The 24,060-nt window shown below is 56.5% G+C and overlaps 2 protein-coding genes across 8 annotated transcripts; both read left to right on the forward strand.

Moving 5' to 3' along the window:
- Positions 1-2,898: 2,898 nt before the first annotated feature.
- EPN3 (epsin 3) lies at positions 2,899-12,306 on the forward strand. 4 transcript variants are annotated; one of them, XM_053960045.1, is made up of 10 exons: positions 2,900-3,153; positions 5,731-6,386; positions 6,744-6,862; positions 8,462-8,545; positions 8,827-8,934; positions 9,027-9,111; positions 9,354-9,665; positions 10,512-10,613; positions 10,997-11,218; positions 11,344-12,306. In XM_053960045.1, exons 2-10 carry the CDS (start codon positions 5,816-5,818, stop codon positions 11,661-11,663), a joined length of 1,923 nt encoding a protein of 640 aa, XP_053816020.1. In that variant the 5' UTR covers positions 2,900-3,153; positions 5,731-5,815; the 3' UTR covers positions 11,664-12,306. The 4 variants fall into 4 exon arrangements, with proteins under 4 accessions (XP_053816023.1, XP_053816020.1, XP_053816022.1 ...); XM_053960046.1 differs by lacking the exon at positions 2,900-3,153 and adding an exon at positions 4,539-4,560; XM_053960048.1 differs by lacking the exon at positions 10,512-10,613 and having other exon boundaries at positions 2,899-3,153.
- Positions 12,307-12,491: 185 nt separating this feature from the next.
- SPATA20 (spermatogenesis associated 20) lies at positions 12,492-23,367 on the forward strand. 4 transcript variants are annotated; one of them, XM_053960101.1, is made up of 16 exons: positions 12,492-12,592; positions 13,572-13,709; positions 13,802-13,866; positions 14,234-14,388; positions 14,617-14,760; positions 15,007-15,208; positions 15,307-15,437; positions 15,531-15,635; positions 16,140-16,214; positions 16,426-16,638; positions 16,795-16,987; positions 17,694-17,862; positions 18,267-18,475; positions 18,586-18,785; positions 18,864-18,986; positions 22,673-23,367. In XM_053960101.1, exons 1-16 carry the CDS (start codon positions 12,561-12,563, stop codon positions 22,841-22,843), a joined length of 2,325 nt encoding a protein of 774 aa, XP_053816076.1. In that variant the 5' UTR covers positions 12,492-12,560; the 3' UTR covers positions 22,844-23,367. The 4 variants fall into 4 exon arrangements, with proteins under 4 accessions (XP_053816076.1, XP_053816078.1, XP_053816075.1 ...); XM_053960103.1 differs by having other exon boundaries at positions 18,906-18,986; XM_053960100.1 differs by lacking the exon at positions 12,492-12,592 and adding an exon at positions 12,664-13,313.
- Positions 23,368-24,060: the final 693 nt, after the last annotated feature.

Consider the following 24,060-nt stretch of genomic DNA (forward strand, 5'->3'; position numbering starts at 1 on the left):
CCACCCCTCCTGTTTGTCCATCTGCCTGTATGTCTGGGCTCATCACCATTTTCCATCTGTGTGCATCACTGCTGGAATAGGGCTTTTTGTGGAGGCATTCCAGGCCTGAGTGTGGCACATTGGACTTGAAGCAGGTTCTCGAGGCAGAGTGAGCTCTGTGTGGGATCTGTCTTGGTCTGGTGTCAGTAAGTGCCACCTTCCTGCTAAAGTAGCTGGACAGCATTCCCTAGAAAGGCTTTGGCCCTGTAGAGCAATGACATCAGTGTAGATCATTAATTGGGGATGGTGATCCAACTGGAGCTCTTAGGCAGCAGATGCCTATCCATGCTCAGCATCGCTCAGCCATGAGTTCAGTGGCTCCAGGTGTGTCCCTTGGGCACATGCCCCTGTCCCTGGGCTGGCACATGGCTTGCAGCTGCACATGTAGTGTGAAATGACTGCTCCTTCTGCTGAATTGGTGTCTTCTGCTTTCTCATTTTAACTCCTGTGCTGTCCCTGGGGAGAGGATCTATTTCTCCCCTTTGGTCCCAGCAGTACCATGGCAAAGAACAGCTTGTTTTTTTTCACTGGCCAGGTGAGGCTCCTCATCTTTTGAGGTATTTTCTCTTAGTGGGGTGTGGGGAAGCATTTTGGCTTCTGTAGCAGCTGGAGCCTCCTCTGGCTTAGTGGGCACAGACCCATAAAGGGAATGTCTCTGCTCAGCATTCCTGGAGTGAGAATTTCAGCAACATTTTGAGAATTAGGGGGAAAAAGGCCTGAAGTTGGGGTGTATCTCACAGGCTCTGACAATTGCTCCTGCCTCCCTGGAGATGGTTATCAGCTTTATGAATCTGCCCAACTCAAACTGTACAAGCCATCTGTTTCTAGGAGAGAGGGAGTCTCATGTTCTAGAGGACACATGATTGTTGAAGAGGCAGGAATCCTTTCATTTGGTAGTTTTACCTTAAAGGATGGCAAAGCCCATCCATGTCTCCATGGATCCATATCTTCAGTCCAGCCTATTGAAACCAGACTCCATGTGTTCATCTACCCACAGGAAAATCTGTTAATACAACACTGGGTAGATGAAAGTTTTACATCAGTCACGTACAATGGAAGAATGTCCTGTGCTGGCATCTTCCCTTCCAGGGAGGAGACTGGTAGCAGAGGCAGGTGGGCAGCATAGAAGTTCTGCAAAGGAGAACAAACCTGTAAATAGTCTAATTTCTTGTCATAATATTTTGTCATAATTATTGCCACTGCCTCTTCCAGCCTTGGACAAGACTGTCCTCAGGGGACAAGGTACAAGGAGCATTCAGGAAGGGATGTGCTGGGCCAACAACTGTGGTATTCTGCTGTCTGGCTGCTACAGCTTTTTGTGAGCCAGCTGCTCTTTTTTTATTTTTATTTTCCCTTTTGCATTGATTTGTGGAAATAACAGAACAGGAACTGCAGTGGAATTAGAGGTGGCTTCCACAGATAGCTTTATAAACATATACCTCTTATTTACAGGCCTAGTGTGAGATGTGGGCTCTGTCCTTAGTAAGGAGACCTTCAGGGCTGTCAGCCCTGCACTCTACAGAATACTATAAGGCTGAGTCCTTGCAGCCAGGCAAGGAACTTATTCCTTCTCCTCTCCCAAGTGTGGCCATTATTTGTGTTAGTGTTAATAATTTGTGTTGTGTTTGCTAAATAACCAAGGTGAGTAACCTTCCTGGCCTTGGGAGTTGCATTCCAAACCCATCATGTGAGTGGGGCCTGAAGACAACATCACCACCAGAGAGGATGGGAAGAGAAGGAATTGCAGGAAAATGCCGCAAGCAGAAGATGACAGTACATTTCCAATGGCAGAGGGGGTCTGGGTGAGCAGCCAGGCTCTGCTGAGGGCAAGCAGTGCTTTGCTGGGTCCTATACCCATGGTGGGGTTTTCGGTCCCCCAGCAAAGAAACTCCACATTTGTACAGCTCCAAAAACAACTCCTTGGGTGTTTTCCCCATAGAGAGGTTCACTTTGCTCATAAAAAAATCACTGCCTGAAGAAAGGCAAGCTGTCTACCTTACCATCTGACACAGTGAAGCAGGAGCATTGGGAATGAAGGAAGAGAAAAGCTTGGAGCTTGGGCTGCCATGAAGAATGCCTGCCACTTCCTCAGCTGGGATGTTCTCTGGGCTGACCTGCAGAGGGTTTGGATGATGGATATGCTCTTTTCCCACACTACAGCTGGGAGTGGGACTAGATGCTTATTCAGCCTCCACGGACAGAGCCTGTTGGGAATGTCAGGCTGCTGAGATCTGCAAAGCCCCCAGAGGCACACGGCCTCCTCCGAAACCCAAGGCAGGACCCTGGGGCAAGATGGATCTCAGCTCAGCACTTTGTGTGGCTGGTGGAAGCAGCGGCAGGAAGGCACAAGCCCCCTCCCACCCCAGAACATCTCAGCACCCCTGAGATGTCTTCCATCGTGAAAAATGTCAATGATATTAAAAAGATTATATATATCCATAATACTTGAAGGGCTGTCAGTGATTAAAATGGAAGGCAGAGGCCGAGAGAGAGGGGGTGGCATTGAAATGATCGAGAGACATGACTTATTTTGTCATGTCATCTGATGCCTCTCTCTCTTCCCCCAGCCAGGCTCCGGGAGCTGTTCAGAGCAGGGGAAGAACCCGCTCCAAATTTAGATTCTAGCAAAAGGAAAAAAAAAATTAACCCAAATTGCGAGCGTGGCCTTGGGTAGCAGAGGGGGAGCTGAGTGGTGGGGAGGGTCGGCATCCCTCGGAGCTTCTTCCGCGCCTGGGGACGTGGATTTCTGTCTAAAAATAATGAGGGGGAAGGAAAAAAAAAAAAAAAAGGAATACAGGCAGGCAGGCGGCAGCGAGCAGCGCCTGGCTGGCTGCCAGAGAAGGGGCAGTGACTGAGCATTTACAGCATCCCCGCCTCCCGCATGCGGCGGAGCTGGGGCTCGGCGCCGCATCCCCCGCGGCCGGTACCGCACCGCGCTGCGCCGCACCGCACCGGGGGCGGGCCTGAGTGCCTCTGCCGATGCCCGGGCGGCCCCAAAGGGGTTAAGCCGGGACCTGCCCAGCCAGCCCGGCAACTCGGCGGCGCGCAGCAGGAGCGGGCGGCTGCGGCCGCCTCCAGCCCGCGCTCACCGGCGGCGGCGGCAGCACCGCGCAGGTAACTGGGGCTGCGCGCTCCTGGCACCGCGCTGCCGTGCGGGGGGAGGAGGAGGAAGGTTCTGGACGCTGGAGCATCGCGGGCTGCGGGGGATGCCGAGCCCCGGCGGGCAGCTCGGTGCTGGGATGCCTCCTGGGCCAGGCTCGGGCCCCCGCTGCGGCTGCGGGAGCGGGAGCCGGGCGGGTGCGGGAGCCAGCGGCGCGGCGGAGGGCGCTGCGCAGCCGTTCCCTGCTGCTTCCCCCATGGCGGTCGCTGCTCCTCTCAGCCCTGCACCTGATTAAGGATGGAGCTGTAAATCCCCGTCCCGGCCCCCCTCCCCTCGCCGGCCCCTTTTGCCCCCCCCGCATCCCCCCCATCCCTACCGCTCCCCCTGCAGGCCGTTCCTCCTCGCCCCCCGCCGCTCCCGCGCCGCCCCCGCAGCCCCCTGCGCCGGCCCGTGGGCGATGGGGACCTAGCCCCGCAGGCGTGTCCTTCTCCCACCTGACCACTTTTGGTCAAGGTCACTGCAGTAATTCCATATGAGCTTCTGGGTGCTGCCGCCTTATCTCCCACACGGCTTCTGTTTCACTCCCTTTATATTCCAGGGACGTTGCGGGGGGGGGGGAAGATATTGTGTTTGATAAACCCGCAGCTCTAAACCCCGCTGGCAGCTCCAGCCCTGATTACGTTCCTCTCATCCCTGCCCCAGCCCATGCTTCCCATCTCTTTCCATTCAGACTTCCCAGGCCATCTCATGGTGGGCAAAGTCCAGCTGGGATCAGGTTTCTGGCCAGGATGAGCAATGCTGGGAGCCTGTCACTGGACCTTGGGGTTTGTCCAACTAGGAAACCTGTTGGAGGCAGAAGGAACCATCCTGCCTCCTCCTCGGACTGCCAGTGTGCTTGCTGGTGCTTTCGAGGCTGGTGACACCTTTGGAGAATGTGACTTTATCTCCACCTGGGTGTTGGTGGAAAGCAAAGCATGGAGCCAAGTCCTGGAGGATGTTGCTGTGTTGCTGCCCTTGTCCTGGAGGCGTTTCCGTGCCAGGTGGGCAGTGGCCTGGCCAACTGCACCATGGGCTCTCCCGGCAGGATCCAAAGTCTGCGCTGACAGGCTGCATTGCAAAAGGGAATCGGTGCAGGGATCCAACTCAAGAGAAACTTCGTCTGCCCACGAGCATGGTGGTGCCAGGCTCCTCTCTGACTCATGGGAGATGTTGCTAGCAGAACTGTGGGGTGCCTGGCTGCTGGCCCACAGGAGCAGGAGGTGCTGGACTGGTTGCGCGGGTTGTGTGGGACCGTGGTGGGTGCCGTGCATGGCTTGTGGGCACATCAGCATGGCCCTGGCCCAGCTTCAATGGTATCCTGAGCTGGGAAAGGGCTGGATATGGTGCAGTAGCTGCAGTCCAGGGAGGTACTGGAACTCGAGGTGGGTGATGAAATGGACACTGATAACCACTGTCTGCAGACTGCTGTGTGTGGGAGATATTTCTCTGCTCACATGTGTTATCTTAGATGGGGGAAAAATTGCCAATGAGTTTTGTCACAGCTGCAGTGAGGGCTCTGGGAGCAGCTCAGCTCCCCACTCCTGTGGTGCAGCCCTGCTGAGGGCAAGGCAGCACCAGGCAGCCTCTGCCTCTCCCTCAGCTTGGCCCTCTGACAAAATGAGGGTGAACAGTGTCTTCTCACCATGCAGGGAGAAGGTGAGGATTTAGGACCAGTATGGAGCAGGGCACAGGGTTGTGATGGACTCATGTGAGGACAGGTCCAGCCTGCCCCACGTCACTGCATCTGTGTCAGTGCGGTGCATCCCAAGGACAGGAATTGCCTGTGGGGAGGTGCCAGGGCAGTTCCTGGCCATGCCAACCCCTGCAGCCCCTGCGTCTAGGCCCAGAGGAAGCTCAACTCAGGGTTTTGGTGAGAGGGGCATTGCATTACCCATCCTGCTGGCTAACCTGGCACTGGCTGTTAGCATCCTGAATTCTCCAGCCTCTCGTGGGAGCAAAATTACTGAATTTGCTGGGAAAACCTGCCTGAGCAGCTGCCAGCACTAGTGAGTTATAGGCTCTGACTCTCTGACTCATGATGAGGTTTTGGGTTTGCACGATGCAGCCTTGACAGCACTGAGAGCCTTGGGTTGACAACTGGGACAAGCAGGGCTGCGTGCAGCTGCAGGTAGTGCATCTGGGTGTACAGGGGAACTCCTGGCTGCACAAGGGCTGGGAGGGTCTGAAATCAGCTTTGCCAGGACAGTGGAGCTGAGGCAGACAGGATCTGGAGGAGGGAGCTGCCATTTTCAGATGATTACTTTTAGAAGCAGAAGTGCAGGGTAGAATCTCCAAATGTTGCTTAATCCAGAGTCAAAATTTGTGGTGGCTCGGCAATTCTGGGTATCACTTGCCATGCGATTTCTTTTCCTCTTGAGCATCCTGTGTGTCTGAGTTGGTGAGTCGTGGCAGCCTGGCAGGGTGCACCTGATGCCCCTATAATGGTCACATCCACCTTGAGACATGTCCCTGGTGCCAGCTGAGGACTCTGGGGATGGGTCTTGGTGGTTGGGCTGATGCTGAGATCTCTGTGTCACTGTTCCCTGCTGCAGGCGCTGGTGAGGCTGTGGCCGTGCTCACTCATCCCTTCTCCACTCTTCCTGCCTGCCACCAGCAGGTCTCCAGCATCACACAGCCATGACAACCTCGGCGCTGCGTCGGCAGGTGAAGAACATTGTGCACAACTATTCAGAGGCAGAGATCAAGGTGCGGGAGGCCACCTCCAATGATCCCTGGGGTCCTCCTAGCTCCCTGATGTCAGAGATCGCCGACCTCACCTTCAACACAGTGGCTTTCGCCGAGGTCATGGGCATGATCTGGCGGCGGCTGAATGATAGCGGCAAGAACTGGCGTCACGTCTACAAAGCCCTCACCCTCCTGGACTACCTCATCAAAACTGGCTCCGAGAAGGTGACCCACCAGTGCCGGGAGAACCTCTACACCATCCAGACTCTGAAGGACTTCCAGTATGTGGACCGTGATGGCAAGGACCAGGGCATCAATATCCGGGAGAAGGTGAAGCAGGTGATGTCGCTGCTGAAGGACGAGGAGCGGCTGAAGCAGGAACGGGCGCATGCGCTGCAGACCAAGGAGCGCATGGCCCTGGAGGGCATGGGCAGTGGCAGCCACCAGGTCACCTACGGCCGCCGGGCATCACCCTACAGTGAAGATTACAGCCGGGCACGGGGCTCACCCTCCTCATTCAACTGTGAGTGTTACTGGTGGCTCACTCAAGCTCTCTCAGGGGAGGCAGGTGTTGCATTTGGTTTGCACCTGCTTGGTGCCTGTCATTCTTCTGCATCTTTTGGGATGGTGATGGTGAAGCCCATCCTGCACCACAGGGCAGAGATTTGGCTGGGCCAGTGGTGGACCCCAGCAGCAGTGGCAGCTGGTGGGACTTCCAGCCCTAAACTCATGGCTTGTTTGAGCTAGGGAGCTCTAATGTGTGGCTACATCTCCTGGGGAGCCTGGGCATTGGGACGGAGGCCTGGAAACTGCTGAGGTGTTTCCCAAAATTCCTCAGTCCTGATGCCACTCCTTCCCCTTTTCCTCTTTTATCTCCCAGCATCATCCTCATCCCCACGGTTTGCCTCTGACCTGGAGCAAGCGCGGCCCCAGACGACAGGAGAGGAGGAGCTGCAGCTGCAGCTGGCACTGGCCATGAGTCGGGAAGAGGCAGAGAAGGTAGAGTGGCCCTGCCTGTCCTGGGGCATGAGGCATCTCCCTGTACCTTGCCTTATCTGTGAACACAGTGGGTCAGTTCTCTGGGAAGAGGCAGGATTTTTGGGGGCTGCCTGAGGCTGGTGCATGTACCTGCAACTGTACCAGGCTGCTCGCATTGTGTCTGGCATCCAAAATCACCAGCGGGCAGAGGGAGGCATGGGCTGCCCCTGCACCCTGTTCTCATATTAGAGAGGACAGCACCAGGCTGGGATCTGTCCAGCCTCCCAGACCCCAGGGTGAACTTGGGGGGTCTTCTGGATTTAGCCCAAAGCCCAGCCCCCCCAACCTGGCTGTCCTCCTCTGCCAAGGACTTTTGGTCTAAGCTCCTCCATTCCTCTTGCCTACCCACAGAAGTTTTAGGAGGAAAAGCCTTGCCCAGCAGTTTGTGTGGGTGCAGAGCCAGCAGCATCCCCAGGGCTGGGGGCTCACTGCACACAGGTGCTCCCTCCCACTGTCTGGTCCTTTCAAACTGGGCTAGAAGGAGCACTGGGAAACAGCCCCAAGAGGAATCAAGCAAGTGAGATGTTGTGCCCAGTGTGAAGCCACCTCAGGTTGTCCCTTCTCCTGTCTGCTGGCCTCTTTTCCACCAAGAATGGATTATTTGCTCACCAGCAACTAGCTAGCATGGCATGCATGAGCCTGTGGGTACAGCCAGTACACAAAATCAGAGGGACATAGGGACCAAGGAGCTGCATGGCTGGACCAGTGGGCATCCCCTGAAGCTGGCACCCAGCACCATGAGCTCAGTACTGCCAGGGCAGGGGATGTGCTCTGGAGATGGTGCTTGTGCTGCCAGTCTTTCCTGCCCATTGGAGGCTCTTTTGGAGGCAGAGCAGGGTGTATATCCCAATTTTTGTCCTGGAATTTGAGTATTTATAGCCTACTCACACTGCTCCAATGAGCACTGTAGAAACACTCTCTGGAAAGTGTTGCCTTTTTGTTACAGTCCATCTGGGCTGCACAGTCACCTGCACACATTTAAGGGTGTTGACACACGTACACCTGCATCAGGGTACCCATTCCCAGCCCCCATGAGTCCCCACACTGCTGGAAAAGTGTCATGGGGCAGTGATCAGGGCCACCATGGTGGTACAGGGACAGCCTCTCCCCAAAGTCTGTGCAGGTCTAGGTGTGGGGCTGGCAGGAATCCCAAACTGAGGCTGGTCAGTGTCACAAACCATCTTCCTCGGCAGGCTGCCAGGGCAAGAGGATGCCTTACTCATCTCCTCTCCTTCACTGACTGCATCAGGGTCCCCAAAAACCTCCCAGGGGAGATGCTGACTGCCTAATTTAGGGTCATCCCAGGCTTAATACAGCGGCAGGTGATGGGATCGGGGAAGGAGCTGGGCAGGGACTGTAGGGAACCTGAGCAGGAGCTGGTTAGAGAGCATAGGGACACTGGGCTGGGGGTCTGCAGGCAAGGCCAGCTGGAAGGGCACAGATGCTGTGCAGGCAGGCAAGGAGCTGCTGGAATGGCGGTGGCAAGGAGAGGGACAACATCCAAGCAGTCTTGCGAGCTGAGGGCAAGCTGAAATGTCACCCAATTTCCTCTGTTGCCAGAAGCCACTTCCTCCACTTTCCAGTACAGACGAAGAAAGGCAATTGCAGCTCGCGCTCGCGTTGAGCAAAGAGGAGCACGAGAAGGTACCTGTGTCCTGCAGTCCTGGCGCTCCGTTCTCCTTGCACTTGGTCTTCTCTCTGTGGCACCAGAGCCCAAAACATCACCTCGCTCTGGTGCCCGCTTTGCTTTCGCTGCTCCGGGCTGTCTGCTGAGTGCTCTCCTGGGGGGGGCTCCACCCTGGAGGAGCTGTCTGCTCAGATGCTGGGACTTTTTGGGTGGCAGCTCCTGTGCTCGGGGTGTCTCCTGGAGAAGGTGCTGTCTGCAGGGTTGCTGAGCTCATGGGCCCCATCCCTTGTCCCCACAGGAAGTGAGGACCTGGCAAGGGGAGAACTCCCTGCAGCAGAGACCTGTGGAGGAGACTCCCCCAGGCAGGGGCGAAGAGCAAGAAGAAGATAAGATGAAGAAAAGCCAGGTACAGCACTGGAGGCTGGGTGGCCACACAGGGGTGATCCTGCAGGTCTGCCCCATGCTCCTCTCACCTCTTTATTCCCTTCCTGTCTGCAGTCCTCTATTCTGGAGCTGGCAGATATATTTGGGCCGGTGCCAGCCCCCTCCAGCCACACATCTGCTGACCCATGGGATATGCCAGGTGAGGACAACTTGCAGGCTGCCAAAATTTGGGACAGTGGCAGAAAGTTGTCCCTTGCCTCTGTTCCTCCCCAGAAGATCAAGAAGTGAGGACCTCTGCCTTCTTCTCCCTCTGGTGCCTACTCCATTACACTCCTAGGTGGTACTGCTGGAAGCCATGGTCTCCTGGCCACATACCCACCACTCAGCATTCTTCTGTGCTCTGCATTGTTCCCTTCTCCCAGAGTTTCCCTTTTTTTCCAGATATGAAACCCAAAGTGGAGCCAGTGGCCTCTGCCTGGACCGGTGCAGCGGATCCCTGGGTGCCAGTCCCAGACCCCAGTGGGGAGCCCCTCTCCCAGGCGAGCGTCTCATCCCAGCAAACCTCTGCTGGGCCCTGGGACTTTCCCCCCAGCACCACTGCAGCCTCTGACCCCTGGGGGAAGGCACCGATGTCTTCTGGCTTCCCTCCTGCAGACCCCTGGGGAACAGCATCCCCCCCAGCCCCCCAGGGCTCCAGTTCTACACCAGCTTCTGACCCTTGGGCTGCTGTGCCTGAGCAGCCTCCAAACCCTGGTAAGAGGCTCAGTGGACCTTTTGGCTTTGCTGAGGATTGAGGACAGCCTTGACCATCACTACCCTCCTGCAAGTGGGCATCTCTGGGTTCTCCCCCCTTCCTCCTTCAACCAGCTCCCCAAGCACCCCTTCCCTACCCTCCTGACCCTCAGCAGGACCTCTGCTCACCCCTCAGCATCCTGAAGACTTCAAGGAACCTTTAGGCTTTATCTTTGTACAGAATAGGCTGCTTTAATTAACATGGCAGTTAACAGAGCCATCCCATGTGGGAGCCTCACAGCCCTCCAACAGTGGGGTGATGCTGTGTCCCATTAGTGATACCTACTTGCTCAACCCAAATGACCCCTGTACACCCTTCCAGGACTAGACAGGACTGTTGCTGGTCGCAGGTTCCATGTTGCAGATGGGGACACAGTTGTAGGAGCAAGCCTGTGTTTCAAAGCTCAGTGTCACTCTCAGTTCCTCCTGGGTGTTTCCTCTAGCCCCATGCGGGTACTGCATGTGTTGCCCCCAGTGAGGGTTGCAGAACCTGGTCTGGGGGCCAGTACTTGTACCTGTAGACCTGTCCCCTCCACCTGTCCCTGCTGGGGCTGGGAAAGGGACCTGATTGTTACGGGGTAATGGCCGCGAGCAGTAGGGGTGTCTTGGTCTGCAATGATCCAATGATCTAGCTCATCTAAGCCTTCCCTAGTTCACATTCCTGACTCCCAACCCTATGCCCTACACTGCATCCCCTCTTCTCTGTCTCCTTGCAGGCAGCCACCCCTGCCTCTCTCCTGCCCTTCCATCTCCTGCCTCCCACCTCCCTGCTTGCTCCCCTCCTTGAGTGTCCCCTCTTCCCCCCAGCTCCAGGGGGGAATGCTTTTGACCCGTTTGCAAAGCCGCCCGAGCCGCCGGAGCAGGAGCCCTCGCAGCCGACCTCCTTGGCCAAGTCCAGCAGCCCTGTGGGTAAGAGCTGGGAGTGGGCAGGTGGTGACCTGTGCCTGTCTGTGGCAGGGAGGCAGTTCTAGGGCTGGCCAGGTTGTGTGTAGTTGCTTGCTGCTGTGGGGAAATCTTGTTTCCATGGGCACGTGCTGTGGCCTCAGTCTGCCCCATAGCTGAGGGAGCAGCCCAAGTCTCTGCTTGTACCCACGTCCCTAACTCTGCTGTCTCCCATGGTGGCTTGGGGGATACTTGGGCAGCTATGCTGCAGGCTCAGCCCCACTGTGTCATGCTGTGACCTGGGGTGAGATGTGTTGTCAGCCACCCTGTGCAGTGACAAGGGAGAATGCTGTCACCCTTGGTGTCTCCCAGCTGGCTCATGTGTCTCAACTCCCCTCCCTCCATCTCAGAGCCTGACCCCTTTGGCGAGCTGTTCCCCAGCACCAGGCAGGATGGGGCAAAGAGCTTTGACCTTGCCAACCTGGCTGACTCCCTGCCTGAATCCAGCAAGGATCGGAAGGACTGTAAAACCCCCGAGGCCTTCCTTGGCCCTGCCGCCTCCTCCCTGGTCAACCTGGACTCCCTGGTCGCACCTACTCCGGCCTCCAAGACCCGCAACCCCTTTCTCTCGGGTAGGTGCTGCAGGGCTGCTGGCCAGGGGCTTCTCTGTGCTGGGCAGGTGGTGGGTGGGGGAGAAAGAGGAGGAGAAGTGCTGGAAGAGGCCTGGCTGTCCTGACATGTCCCATCTTCTTGCCAGGTCTGAGCACGCCGTCCCCCACCAACCCCTTCAGCCTCTCCGAGCAGCCCAAGCCGACGCTGAACCAGATGCGGACCAGTTCGCCAGTGCCCGGCCTGCCCACTGGCCACCCTGTCAACTCCATGACCTACAGCGCATCCCTGCCGCTGCCCCTCAGCAGCGTCCCCGCTGCCACCGCTGCCCTCCCTGCCTCTGCCAGTGCCTTTCCACAGGCTGGCACCTTCCCCGAACTCCCCAGCACCTTGCCGCAGCCTTTACTGCCGCTGAGCGGCCCCCCAGCCCCGCCGTCCACACCTGGGGGGCTCAACCCGTTCCTCTGAACCGTCTGGACATCTGGACATGTGGACCCCCTCCCCAGATGTTACAATCCCTCCGATCTTTCCTTCCACCAAGACTTGGGGGTTTGCTAAGCTGCATGGGAGGGTGCCCCCACGCAGCCCCCTCCCCATGCCCACTATGGGGGGCAGCCAGCATGAGCCCCCGTGCTTGATGGGCAACAGGGGACCGCTTCCCTTGCGAGGGTCAGTGTGGGGGGCTACGGTGGGGCTGGTTGGGGGGCAGCCGGCATGAGCTCCGGTGCTTGACGGGCAGGAGGGAACCCCCTTCCCCTGTGAGGGGCCATGGCGGAGGCCTTACGAAGGGGCTGTGGTGCGGGGGCTCCGCTCCGTGGACCGGGCGGGTGCACGGAGCCCGATTGCTGGATGGACCCCCGGCGTGGTGGGGCTTTGCCCCAGAACTACGGGGATCTGGGGCAGCGCAGGGCCGGGGGTGGAAGCCGCGGGTCCTCCCACCCCGCGGGGTTCGCCCTCCCTTGGCTGCTTCCCCTCACCCCCGTCCCGCCGCCACCGCCCTCCGCCCGCTGCTGGGCGCCGCTCCAGGGGCGGGGGCAGCGCTGGTTGGGCGCTGCGATGGCGGCGGCGGCTGCGGGAGCCCGTGCGACAATAAACTGCGCTGAGCAATCTAGTGTGCGCCTGTGAGTGCCCCGTGCGACAATAAAGTGCGCTGAGCTACAAGGGTGTGCGGCGCGGGGCGGTAACGGGTGTGGGCCGGTAACGGGGCGGGACCGGGACCAGGAGGGGCGGGGTCCCAGTGGGGGCGAGGCTGCGCCTCAGGGGCGGGGCCGAGCCGGTGACGAAGGAGGGCGGTGACGAAGGAGGGCGGTGACAGCGGGGCCGCGGCCAGGGCCGGTTACGGGCGGGGCTCGGGGAGCCGCCGCCATGTTGGCGGCGTCGCTGCGCTGCGCCCGCAGGTACTGGAGGGGCCGGGGGGCCGGGTCCGGCCCTAGGTGCGGTGGCTGCGCGCCCCGCCAGCGCCGCTGCGCCGTCGCCGCGTCCCCGCCACTCCGAGAATCCTCCCCGCACCTCTCCTGTGCTCCCTGCGTTCTCGCTGCAGCGCCCACGTCCCCTGAATTCTCCTGCAACGCCTTGTATCCCTTCTGCATCTCCTCTAGATTCTCCCTGCACTTTCCTGAGTCCCTCATATAACCTTTTCGCACCTGTACCCTTCTCCTGCCTTCCCCGACATCCTCCCCATATCCCTCTTCATCCCCCTGTATCCTCCCTAAATCTTCGCACTATCGCAGCCCCTGCACGACTTCACATATTCTGTACCCGCGTTCTGCACCCCTTTCCCACCTCCTGCATCCCTCCTGCATCCCCATACCCAAACCCCGCATCTGCCCAGCAGCAGAGGAGTCTCCCTGGTCCTCTCCTGCCCCTCACTCCCCTCACCATAAAGAGGGCCCCCTGTGCCCCTCCTGCCCACATCCCCCCCATGTGAGGGGCTTTTCCTCTCTGAGGGGTTGTTCTCCTTGGGGACACACAGGTCAAGTCCCGCAGATGCTGCTCCTGCATTTACAGCTGTTGAGTGCGCCCCCAAAGTGTGCTGGTGGGAGGCGGCTCTGGGAATGGCCTTCACCCCACCATGGGTGGGGTGTGCCAAACTGGAGAGCAACCTCCTCTGAGCCTCCAGTGAGTGGGAAGGACCAGTGAGTGGGAAGGACTCTTGTGAGTGGGAAGAATGTCCTAGGGGGGATTGGGGTGGACTGAGCCCCAGCAGAGCTACGTGGGGCTGAGACTGTTCCCCTCGGCATGGGGAACAGCACCCTGTCCTGGAGCACAGCAGGACCTGGGGTGGTGATGCTGATGCTCTGGTCTATCATGGCTCTGTCCAGAGGCTGAGCTTTGTTGTGGTAAGCAGGGAACCCCTGATCCTGCTTGGTGTCACAGGTGCACATTTCTAACGGGGATCGCAGCCATGTCCACAGTGGGGATACCCGGCCCCCCCAGCGTCCCTCGTCACACCAACCGCCTGATTAACGAAAAGTCCCCGTACCTCCTGCAGCATGCCCACAACCCTGTAGATTGGTAAGAGCAACGGGGAGCCTTTCCCCTCCCTCCTCCTCCTTCTTCTCTCCTTGTGCCCATGGGGCTGAGGGACTCTTGTCTTCCCCCCACAGGTACCCTTGGGGTCAGGAAGCCTTTGATAAAGCAAAGACAGAAAACAAGCTGATATTCCTGTCAGGTAACCAGAAACAAGGCATATTTCACATCCTTACATGTTGGTTGGTCTGTAGATGATCAGATAAGCTGAGCTGCATCCTGAGCTGGTGTGTGAGTAGCCACATAGGTATGGATGACCACCAAGCAAGAGAGGACCACGTGCTGGAGTAGCTCTCTCTGAAAATGGGCTACATGCAGGATCAGAGTCCTTGGCCTGGTTTTAGGATCAAGAGCTGTAAAGTTCAGGAGACTTTTCTCCTCCATCTCTTGTCCAGGGAGGCAGCAGCTGTTGCCCGTAGCAAGGGTCCCCATCTCTGAGTGTTCTCCCTATCATGTGTTTCCTGCTCCCTACAAAGGACCATTCCTCACCCACCTGAACTTGTTTGCAGTTGGCTACTCTACCTGCCACTGGTGCCATGTCATGGAGGAGGAGTCCTTTAAGAGCAAGGAGATTGGGGAGATCATGAATGAGCACTTTGTATGCATCAAAGTGGATCGTGAGGAGCGGCCAGATGTGGACAAAGTGTACATGACCTTCGTGCAGGTGAGGGAGGCATGGGCAGGGTCCAGGAGGCTTTGACTAGCTCCCTCAGGGTGTTGTTCTTTGTCATGTTCCTCAGGCAAGCAGAACCAGTATAAGGGGTGGTCTGGATGGGTCTCAAGGGTGGACAGAAGCACACATCTCTCTCAAGTGAGGCTCTTGGATGTGCTGGAAGGGCACAGAGCAGGTGCCTCTTGTGTGACCTTGGTGCACATGCATTTTGTCTTTCAGGCCACCAGTGGTGGAGGTGGTTGGCCCATGAGTGTCTGGCTGACCCCAGACCTCAAGCCCTTTGCTGGGGGAACGTATTTCCCTCCTGAGGATGGAGTTCATCGTGTTGGTTTTCGGACTGTGCTTCTCCAGATCGCAGAGCAGGTGTGGGGCAGGAATGGTGTGGCAGACAGGGCTGAACCAAAGGGAGCACAAGGAAATTGGTCTGGGATTGAAGGATAACTGAGTTGGGAGATTCAGTTGTGAGGAAGAGTAACCCAGAGAACCAGCCAGAGCTTTGGCTTGGTTAGAAGTGGTTTGAGATGATTTGGGGAGGGTGACTGGGAGCTGGAAGTGTAGTTTGGACTGGTGCAAGGCAAGAAGAACTATCTTTTTCCCCTTGCATCTTAGTGGAAGGAGAACAAAGATGCCCTGTTGGAGAGCAGCCAGAGGATTCTGGAAGCATTGCGACACACATCAGAGATCCGTGTGCAGGGCCAGGAGTCACCCCCACCAGCCAAAGAGGTGATGGACACCTGTTTTCAGCAGCTCTCCAGATCCTATGATGAGGACTATGGTGGCTTTTCCAAATCTCCCAAGTTCCCCACCCCAGGTCAGTCTGGTCTCTGCTGCTGAGACCTGCTGTAGGGCAGACAGCACCATGGGGGCAGAACCTATCCCACAGCCTCCTGTTATCTTCCTGTGTTTCAGTGAATTTGAATTTCCTGTTCACATACTGGGCCCTGCACCAAACAACTCCAGAAGGTGCCCGGGCACTGCAGATGGCTCTGCACACCCTCAAGATGATGGCCCATGGGGGCATCCATGACCACATTGGTCAGGTAGGAGTAAATCTTTGGGGGTAAGCCCCTGTCATGGCCAGGAGGTGTGGTGTGGAGATGTGGGGTAGAGACATCTTCACATGGTCTCTGCAGGGGTTTCACCGCTACTCCACCGACCAGCACTGGCATGTCCCTCACTTTGAGAAGATGCTCTATGACCAGGGGCAGCTGGCAGCCATGTACAGCAGAGCCTTCCAGGTACAGCTTTGGCATCCCTCTGTGTGGCTCCCACTCCTGCAGGCTGCAAGGACTGGCCTAGTTTGGGGAGCAGCTTCAAAGCCTGTTTCCCAAGATACTCCCCATCCCATGGACATGGAGCAATCCAATGCTCCCCTTCATCTCCTGTTGTTTATCCAGAAGTGCTGCACAAACCCCGTGACAGTGTAGCCCCGGGGCTTTGAGTGTAATGGGGGAGGAAACAGCCTTTGGGCTGGTCTTTGCAAGTCAGCAGACAATGCTGCTGCCTCTGACCTCGGTGTAACTCCAGCATTTCTCTCCACTGCTCTTTGTAGATATGCAGTATTCACTGATAGTAGATTTCTGTTGAAGGTCTTACTCTGAATCCATCCCTCATTTAAAATCCTTGGACTTTCAAATGCTCCTTTGCCAATTCTTCAAGTTGAAATCTCTCACCATATCTTGTTGTGTCTCTTGCCCCCTCCCACCCATGTAACACTGATGTCCACCCTGTGTCTTCCATAGATCTCTGGGGATGAATTCTTTGCTGATGTTGTCCGAGACATTCTACTCTACGTCTCACGTGACCTGAGTGACCAGGTAGGCTCTTCCCTTAGCTGAGCCAAAGGGAGGCACTTAGCCTGCCCTGGGATGTGGCTTGTGGTTGTTTTTCCCTCCCTTCCATCCCAACTGAGCTCAGTCTGGAGCACTACTGAGGCTCAATAGCCAGACTGCCAGCCTTTCAGTGATGGGGAGCTGGCTGAAAGTGCTGTCCTGGAGCTGGAGGGTCTTTCTGTTGTGCTTTTCCCAGGCAGGAGGTTTCTATAGTGCAGAAGATGCAGACTCCTACCCAACCACCACATCCAGAGAGAAGCGAGAAGGAGCTTTCTGTGTGTGGGCAGCCAAGGAGCTCCGGGCTCTCCTCTCTGATCCTGTTGAGGGGGCCACAGAGGGGACAACCTTGGGAGATGTCTTCATGCACCACTATGGAGTGGAAGAGGCTGGCAACGTGGACCCTGTGAAGGTGAGGGAGAGCAGAGACTTGCCCGGTGTCAGGAGCACTGATGAGGGATCTGCATCCATAGGCACGGAGAGATGGCAGAGCAACCCCAAAACACTCAGAGTCCAACACCTCCCAAGCCCGATGGCATTCCTGGAGCGTGTCTCCCTCTCCCTTCAGGACCCCTATCAGGAGCTGAAGGGAAAGAATGTCCTCATTGTCCGCTGCCCCCCGGAGCTGACGGCAGCCCAATTCGGGCTGAAGCCAGGCCGGCTGAGTGCCCTGCTGCAGGAATGCCAACAGAGACTGTCTTCAGCCCGGGCACAGCGGCCACGGCCACACCTGGACACCAAGATGCTGGCAGCATGGAATGGTGAGAGGCAGCTCTGCTCTGGGTACACATGCCTTGGCTGGACCTCTGCCAGGGCACGGAAGCAACAGGTCCTGCTGGGACTGAGGAGCTCCCACAGAGGCACTGGGTAGGCTGTGATCAGGGGCTGTGTGGAAGCAGCCCCACACCTGCAAGCCTTGGGAGCTTCGGGATACTGTTCTGGCTTTATTTCCCTCCCCAGCTGCCAGCAGAGAGCAGCAAAACTTCCCCTGTCTCAGTCCAGCTCTTCTGGCTGGGCTGTGGGGAAGGGGTCTGAGTTGGGGACCTAAGACCCTGGTGGGCACAGAGCCCATCCCTACTGCTGCATGGCTGAGGGATCACAGCACTATGTCTGTCTGGGGGTCCTGCCTCAGGACCCCCGGCTCTGTTCCCAGCAGTAAATTCTTGAGTGTTTCGGTCTGGAGCTGGCATGGGCTGGAGTTATCCTGCAAACTGGAATAGTCTTGAGCCCTGTATCTGCCCACAAATGAGGGTTCAGCTCTTGCTGGCCTTACAGTACTTTGCCCGTCTCTTTGGTGACAGTGAGTGACTTCATTAGTGATTGGAACTGAGCAGAAGAGCTAAGACCTGACCTGCTGGCATCAGGGAGGATGAGCTTCACGTTGAGCCTCCTTCAGAGGACTGACAGTAACCCTCTCACTGGTTCCTTGTGCCCCCCCGACCTGTCCTGGTGTCTCTGCCTCTGCAGGGCTGATGATCTCGGGCTTTGCCCAGGCTGGGGCTGCCCTAGCCGAGCAGGGATATGTGAGCAGGGCTGCACAGGCAGCTGCTTTCCTGAGGACACACCTTTTCGACCCAGACAGCGGGAGGCTACTGCGGAGCTGCTATCAGGGCAAGCACAACTTGGTGGAGCAGAGGTGAGTCTTAGAGACTCCACAGACTTGACTGGCCACCTGCAGGTGCTGCCCAGTCCCCCATCTGTCTTCTCTTCCAGGCAGGACTGAACTGAGAGGGAGGGAGGGAGGCTGTTTGTTTTGTATAGCGCTCCAGTGCAGTTTAGGAAGGATTAGTTTCCCCCAGCCAATGAGGAGGAATTGAGGTCAAAACCTTTCATCTTTCATGCTGGCAAGTGTCTTCCCCTAACTTCTCCTCCTGTAAAGAACCCTGGGGCTGAGTTGTGTGATGGCCACAGCGATTGCTTTGCTTGGCAGCATCTCCTTGGTTATTAGAGACCAGTAAGCAGGGCTTTGCTGGGTTGGAGAACATTTCTAACCTGCTCAGTTTAGAGATTCTGATTTTCCTCCCCTGTCTGCCATTGCAGCGCTGTGCCCATCCAGGGCTTCCTGGAGGACTATGTCTTTGTCATCCAGGCACTCTTTGACCTGTATGAAGCCTCGCTGGAGCAGGGCTGGCTGGAGTGGGCCCTTCATCTCCAGCACATGCAAGACAAGCTCTTCTGGGACCCTAAAGGCTTTGCTTATTTCTCCACTGAGGCCAGCGATCCCTCCCTGCTCCTGCGTCTCAAGGATGGTGAGCTCAGGGACCTGGCACTGTGTTCCATGGACTGTGGTGTGGGAGGACAGGGCTGATTGCAGATGATGGTGAGGCCCTGGGCTGATGGCAGATGTTGTCCTTTGCAGACCAAGATGGAGCAGAGCCCACCCCTAACTCTATCGCTGTCACAAACCTGCTCCGAGCAGCTTGTTACTCTGGTCATATGGACTGGGTGGAAAAAGCCGGCAAGATCTTGGCTGCCTTCTCAGAGAGGTTGCAGAAGATCCCGATAACCCTCCCAGAGATGGTCCGGGCCACCGCTGTCTTCCATCACACCCTCAAACAGGTATGGGCTGGGGCTCAGTGTCCCCTGCAGGACCTGCTGTAGGAAGTGGGGCTGGCAATGGCATGGGTGTGGTCACAGCTCTGTTTTCTTCCTCCTGCCACCCACCCTCCCCCTGGACAGATCATCATCTGTGGGGACCCCCAAGGAGAAGACACCAAAGAGATGCTGCATTGTGTCCACTCTGTCTTCAGCCCAAACAAGGTAGAAGTGCTCCCTGCCTGCCAGCCTTTCCCTGGTCTCTGCTGCCTGCACAGCTGGTGCTTCATCCTTTCTCTCAGTGCAGCTGTTGCACCCATCCTCCCCTGTTCTGCCTCTGTTCTGGGAAGCATCCTGTCCTTTTCATATCTAAGCACAGCCACAGGGCCATGGCTGAGCCCTGCACCCTTCTCCCTGCACAGAGCACGGGCAGCCTAGCCCAGAAGTAGCTGCAGCAGTGGTTGTTATTGCTGCTGGCTGTTTACACTGCTCTCAGCCTGAGCCCAGTGCTTTCCCAAGGGGAAACCTTTCATTCCGATGTGAATGTGTCATGCCTAGGTGGATGTGTCATGTCCTGTGCAGACCCAGTTAGTATCTGGGTCACCTGCTGCCTGGAGACACTCTCGCATCCTTGGAAGGGATGAGGCAGTGCCTCACTCCAATTCTGGGTACCACCAGCTGGGAGAGGCTGGCTTTTCCCAAAGCTCTTCTCCCATTCAGCAGCTGTTGCTGTGTCTTGGGGTTCCTGCCTGGCTCTGCTTGTCCTCATCCCTGCTTTGAGATGTATTAGTGCATCCCACAGAGGGGCTGGAGTTGTTGACTGCATCTGGAGCTGGCAGGGAAGGGCAGCACAGCAGCTGGTGCCCATCAGCTTTGGTGGGCAGCGTCCCTGCCTTGGGGGATGATGGCTTTGACCTCAGCAAAGCTGTGGAGCTGAGGGAAATAGAACAGGGCTGCAAGTGAGGGGACTTGGTATTTGGATTGGATTCATCCCCGGCCATTGGGTCCTAGTGCCAGGGACTGGTGTGTTCAATATCAGTATCTGGGGAGCTGAGGCCAAAGCACCACTTTGCCTCTGTAACCCCAGCTAGGATGAACTGGGGAGGGCTGAGCCATCAGCACAGAATCCTCTGCTCTGTACTCTTGTTAGCTCAGCCCACAGGGGTGTCACCCTGACCCTCTGCCTGTGTGCCCAGCGATGTTTAATGTCAGCATTGGAGGAGGAGGGACACATTCCAGGAGCACGAGTGGGGCACACAGCTCTCTGTCCTTCCTCTGCCATCACCCATCCAGCAGCACTCTTGTTCCATGCAGGTCCCTATTTTGTGTGCGAGGCCTCTATTCCCACACTTGTCCTCTGTCCCTTTGAAGGATTACACTGGGTGACCCAGTTTGCAGGAACAGGAGCCCAGCACCACTGTTAATAACCCTCTGCCCACAGCTGTTCAGCCCTTGGTCCCCTGAGCCCACACTGGCAGTTTTGGGGTCTTGAGCAGAACAAATAGCACAGCCATGTCCTCTTCTTCCCTACAGTCTGGTTCCCTTTTGCAAACCTGGTGACAAGCCTGGCTGGTGGGGATGCTCCTTCCCCAGGGGAGGATCTTTCTCCTCCAAGCTTTTGCATTCCCTGGGGAAGGGAGAAGATGAGGGCTGGGTATTCTGGATGGATATTTCCATGGGGGAGTGAAGCCATGACCATGCTTGCCAGGGCTGCTTGCAGGGGACCTATGCTTTGAGGGGCATGTGAGAGGCTGCAGCTGGAAGCTGGCAGCAGGCAGGGTGGGAGTCCAGCTCTGTTTGCCCCTTGTGTGTTCCTCATATTGTGATGATGGGATGAAGCCAAAGCTGTTCCAGCTTGGGTTTGTTTCTGGAAGAAGAATTGTGGCAGGAGGGAAAAGCTCTCCCCCAGAGGAACATAGCCCTGTGGACACATATCCCCCCCTTCCCCAAGCATGAGTGTGCAGGAGTGGTAGGAGCATGATCTCTGGCAGTAGCAATGGCTCCTCCCCTTGCAGAGGTGATGGGAGGAAGGGAGGAGAATCCTATTTCTCAGAGAGTTGCACTACCTTTGGGAGCAGCCCACTGCCTCCCAATAGCCGTCACTCTTTCCATGCTGCATCACACAGACATGAGCATGCTCCTGTTCCCACCTGCCTCCATCCCCCTCCAGCTGCTCCTCAGATCTCCTTCGCTGCCTCGGGAAGCTGCCCTAAGCAGAGCAGTCCTGGGTCACCTGCTCCAGGGACATGGCTGATTTGGGAACTGCCTTTGCCAGAGTTGGAGGAACATCCCTGTGTCCTCTGTGCCCCCCCCTCCCTTTGTGCCAGCAGGGTGCTGGGGGCCAGGCTTGTGTGCAGGAGCACAATTAATTAGGTTGTTCCAGTAATTAATTCCTTACAAACCTCACCCTGAAATCCTTGCTGTAACAAGATGCTGATGATAAAATTGCATTGACGTTGTGATTTTAAATGGACCCTGGGTCTGGATTAGCCCTTTGCTTCAGGCAGCTCTTTGGGGATGCAAGTAGGGGTGATGCTGATAGCTGTTCCTGTGGGTGTCCTGGTGCTGGGAGCAGAGAGGGTTGGATCCCTGCTCTGGGGCTGGATCCCAGCTGCTGGTATAGATCCTTGCCCTGTTAATGGTCTTTAGGGTAATTATGAAGGATCCCATTATCTCCTCAGCTGCAGAGCACTCGCCTGCCACTCACCTTCATCCTGGTCCTGTGAGAGGACCTTGGGGAGCTTGTGAGAAAAATGAATAATGAATTTCAGATTGGACATGAATTGGTAATTAATCACTCCTGGAATTAATTCCAGACAAAGGTGAAGGGGGAGGAGATTGAGGCGAGCAGGAGGCAGGCAGGGAGACAGGCTGAGCCAGAGCTGGGTCAAGCAGATGTGGGGTGATGGGGGATAGGACAGGACTGCAGCAGCCACTATCCAGGGCAGGGACTTGGGGATTTGGTGCCCCCCTGGGGACACAAGGGTGTAGGCAGCCCCTGCCAGGCATGAGTGAGGCTGTGTGGGTGTCTCTGGATGTCAGTGCTGGGTCTCCTGCTGGCCCTGCTGTAGAGGATGCTGCGTGCCAGGTGAGCAGTGCCATAATGGGAGATGTGTGTGCTGTGAGAGGCAGCATTTGGTGTCAGCATCCCTTGATGGCATTGGTGTGAGTAGTAGAGACATGCTGCAAGTGTGTCCATGCTCAGCAGACACATGCAGGACTGGGATTGGGGTGGGCAAGGGAGAGCTGTATACTCCAGCAGGAGGATGTCTCCTCTGTGCCTTGGGAAGGGACAGCCTTTTGCTCACCCTTTGCATCTGCATCAGCATGTGGCTGACTGCCAGCTCCTGGCCTTTCTCCTGATTAGCCTGTAAGCCCTGAGGCTTTAAGAAACATTTTCTCTTTCAGAAAAGCTAATTATCCTGGCAGCCCAGTCATCACCTCTGGCTGATGCTGCTGTGTCAGCCGGGAGAGCCCCTGACCCACTGCTCATTGCTGCCTGAGTTTTTCTGGGAAGTGTGGGGAGAGCAGGAAGAACTGGGCTGCAGGTTGGATGGGGCAATGCTGCAGCTGTTTCTGGGGCTGTTCTTTGGCTGGGTAGGTGTCCCCAAGGAGCTGGCTAGGCTGGGATGTTCCAATCCCTATGCTTCATCCTGGCTGCCAAGTGTCCGGTGTGGTTAAGGGAGGCAAAGCTGCCACATCTCCATCATGCTTCTTCCTGCACTGGCATTATAGGGATGTGACCACTGTGGGACCCTGGCAGAGGGCTGGAGTAGATCCCTTCAGCTCCCCATTCCCTCCCCATTTTGTAAGAGTGTGTGGGGGGACACTGCCAGCCCTCAGCATGTCAATGGGGCAGGAAGGACCAGCTGGCTGCGCTCTCTGGCTCTCACAGTTCCTTCTCTGGGCAGGTGCTGATGGTCGCAGATGGAGACAACACTGGGTTCCTCTACCGCCAGCTGCCTTTCCTTGCATCCCTGGAGAGGAAGGATGGGAAAGCCACTGCCTATATCTGCAGCAACTTCACCTGCTCCCTGCCTGTCACCTCTGTCCAGGAGCTGCGTGGGATGCTCAGCCTGTGAGCCCCTCAGTCCTGCTGCCTGTGGGAAGGCAAGAGTGGGACAGGCTGGCATAGGAACATGGGAGAACCCCATAACAGAGGCAACCTGAGGACCATCCCAGATGGTTCCTAGCAGTGCAGTGGGGCTGTGCCCTTCCCCATCTGCAGCAGGTTGGGGTCTGCTTGCACTATTGCTCCAGCAGCGTCTCAGCACAACTGACTGTGGTCCTGGGTGCTGTTTTTGGTATGACCAGGAGACATCCACGGAGGAGCATCTCCTGCCCCTGTATACATGCTTGCTTCTCACCTCTTCTTGCTAAGGAAAAGGAAACCGATTTAAATATAAATCCCAGTGTTAATGGAGAAGTCAGATGGGAAAACTGTTAGGGTTCCTATGGCAACCCAGGGTAACACTGTCAAAAGCACCTGGATGACTTAGGAGTCAAGCGCTCTTAAAAGTGTTACTGGCTACATCAGCTGTGGTATTTTTCCATTACAGGAGATTGTAATATACATTAACTTAATATATAGTGCATGGAAAAAGACTGCTGATTACAACTGATGTAAAGTTTATTCTCTCTTTCCTCCCCTCCTTCCCTCCTTGTCCTCTCTGCTTCCAAATGGTTGAGTAGCAGGTTTTCAGCATCCCTCTGACACCCTGGGCTCCCCCAGCATGGTACCTCACACCCCAGCTGGCTGGATGCTTTCATCTGGCAGCAAAATGGCACTGCCCACTGGCTTTCTAGTGGGTTGTGCCAGGATTTGGGAGTAACTAGCCAGGAGAAATGCCTTTGAAGTCAAATCGGAATTTTGCACTTCATCTGAGTGGAGGGGTTTTGTTTTCTCTCCTCTCTTGGTTTTAAAAGCCTGAAGTGTTTCTGGAAATTCAGCTGAAAATTGCTGGTTTGGCAGATGTCTGCCTACATTCTTCTGGGGTTTTTTTTGCCATCTTTTTTTTTTTTTTTTAATTTGGGATCTCTGCTGTGGGGATTGATTTGACAACCGTCCTCAGAAGTGCTCAGAGTTGGTTGGTGTCTGCTGGGAGAGCATCCTCAGAGAACAGGGCTGGTGCTGAGTGCCTCTGGGGAAGCCCACATAGATGCCATAATGGCAGCTGTCCCCGAGGTGGCACAGGACTAGGGTGACATTTTGGTGCCCACCAGCCCCTTGTGGCACAGACACAGGGTGCTTTTTTCCCATACTGTGTTGCTTGTTGGTGTCTCTGTGAACAGCCCCCAG

This window comes from Vidua chalybeata, chromosome 19 (genome assembly GCF_026979565.1).
Source record: "Vidua chalybeata isolate OUT-0048 chromosome 19, bVidCha1 merged haplotype, whole genome shotgun sequence".
Lineage (NCBI taxonomy): Eukaryota > Metazoa > Chordata > Aves > Passeriformes > Viduidae > Vidua > Vidua chalybeata.

Coding starts and splice junctions, on each gene's coding strand:
- SPATA20 (XM_053960100.1), top strand. CDS start 13,267: ATGGGTGGGGTGTGCCAAACTGGAGAGCAACCTCCTCTGAGCCTCCA. Junction 16,988..17,693: donor GATGCTGGCAGCATGGAATG/GTGAGAGGCAGC, acceptor CTGCCTCTGCAG/GGCTGATGATCTCGGGCTTT. Junction 18,987..22,672: donor CTGTCTTCAGCCCAAACAAG/GTAGAAGTGCTC, acceptor TTCTCTGGGCAG/GTGCTGATGGTCGCAGATGG.
- EPN3 (XM_053960045.1), top strand. CDS start 5,816: ATGACAACCTCGGCGCTGCGTCGGCAGGTGAAGAACATTGTGCACAAC. Junction 6,863..8,461: donor GTCGGGAAGAGGCAGAGAAG/GTAGAGTGGCCC, acceptor CTCTGTTGCCAG/AAGCCACTTCCTCCACTTTC. Junction 10,614..10,996: donor CAAGTCCAGCAGCCCTGTGG/GTAAGAGCTGGG, acceptor CCTCCATCTCAG/AGCCTGACCCCTTTGGCGAG.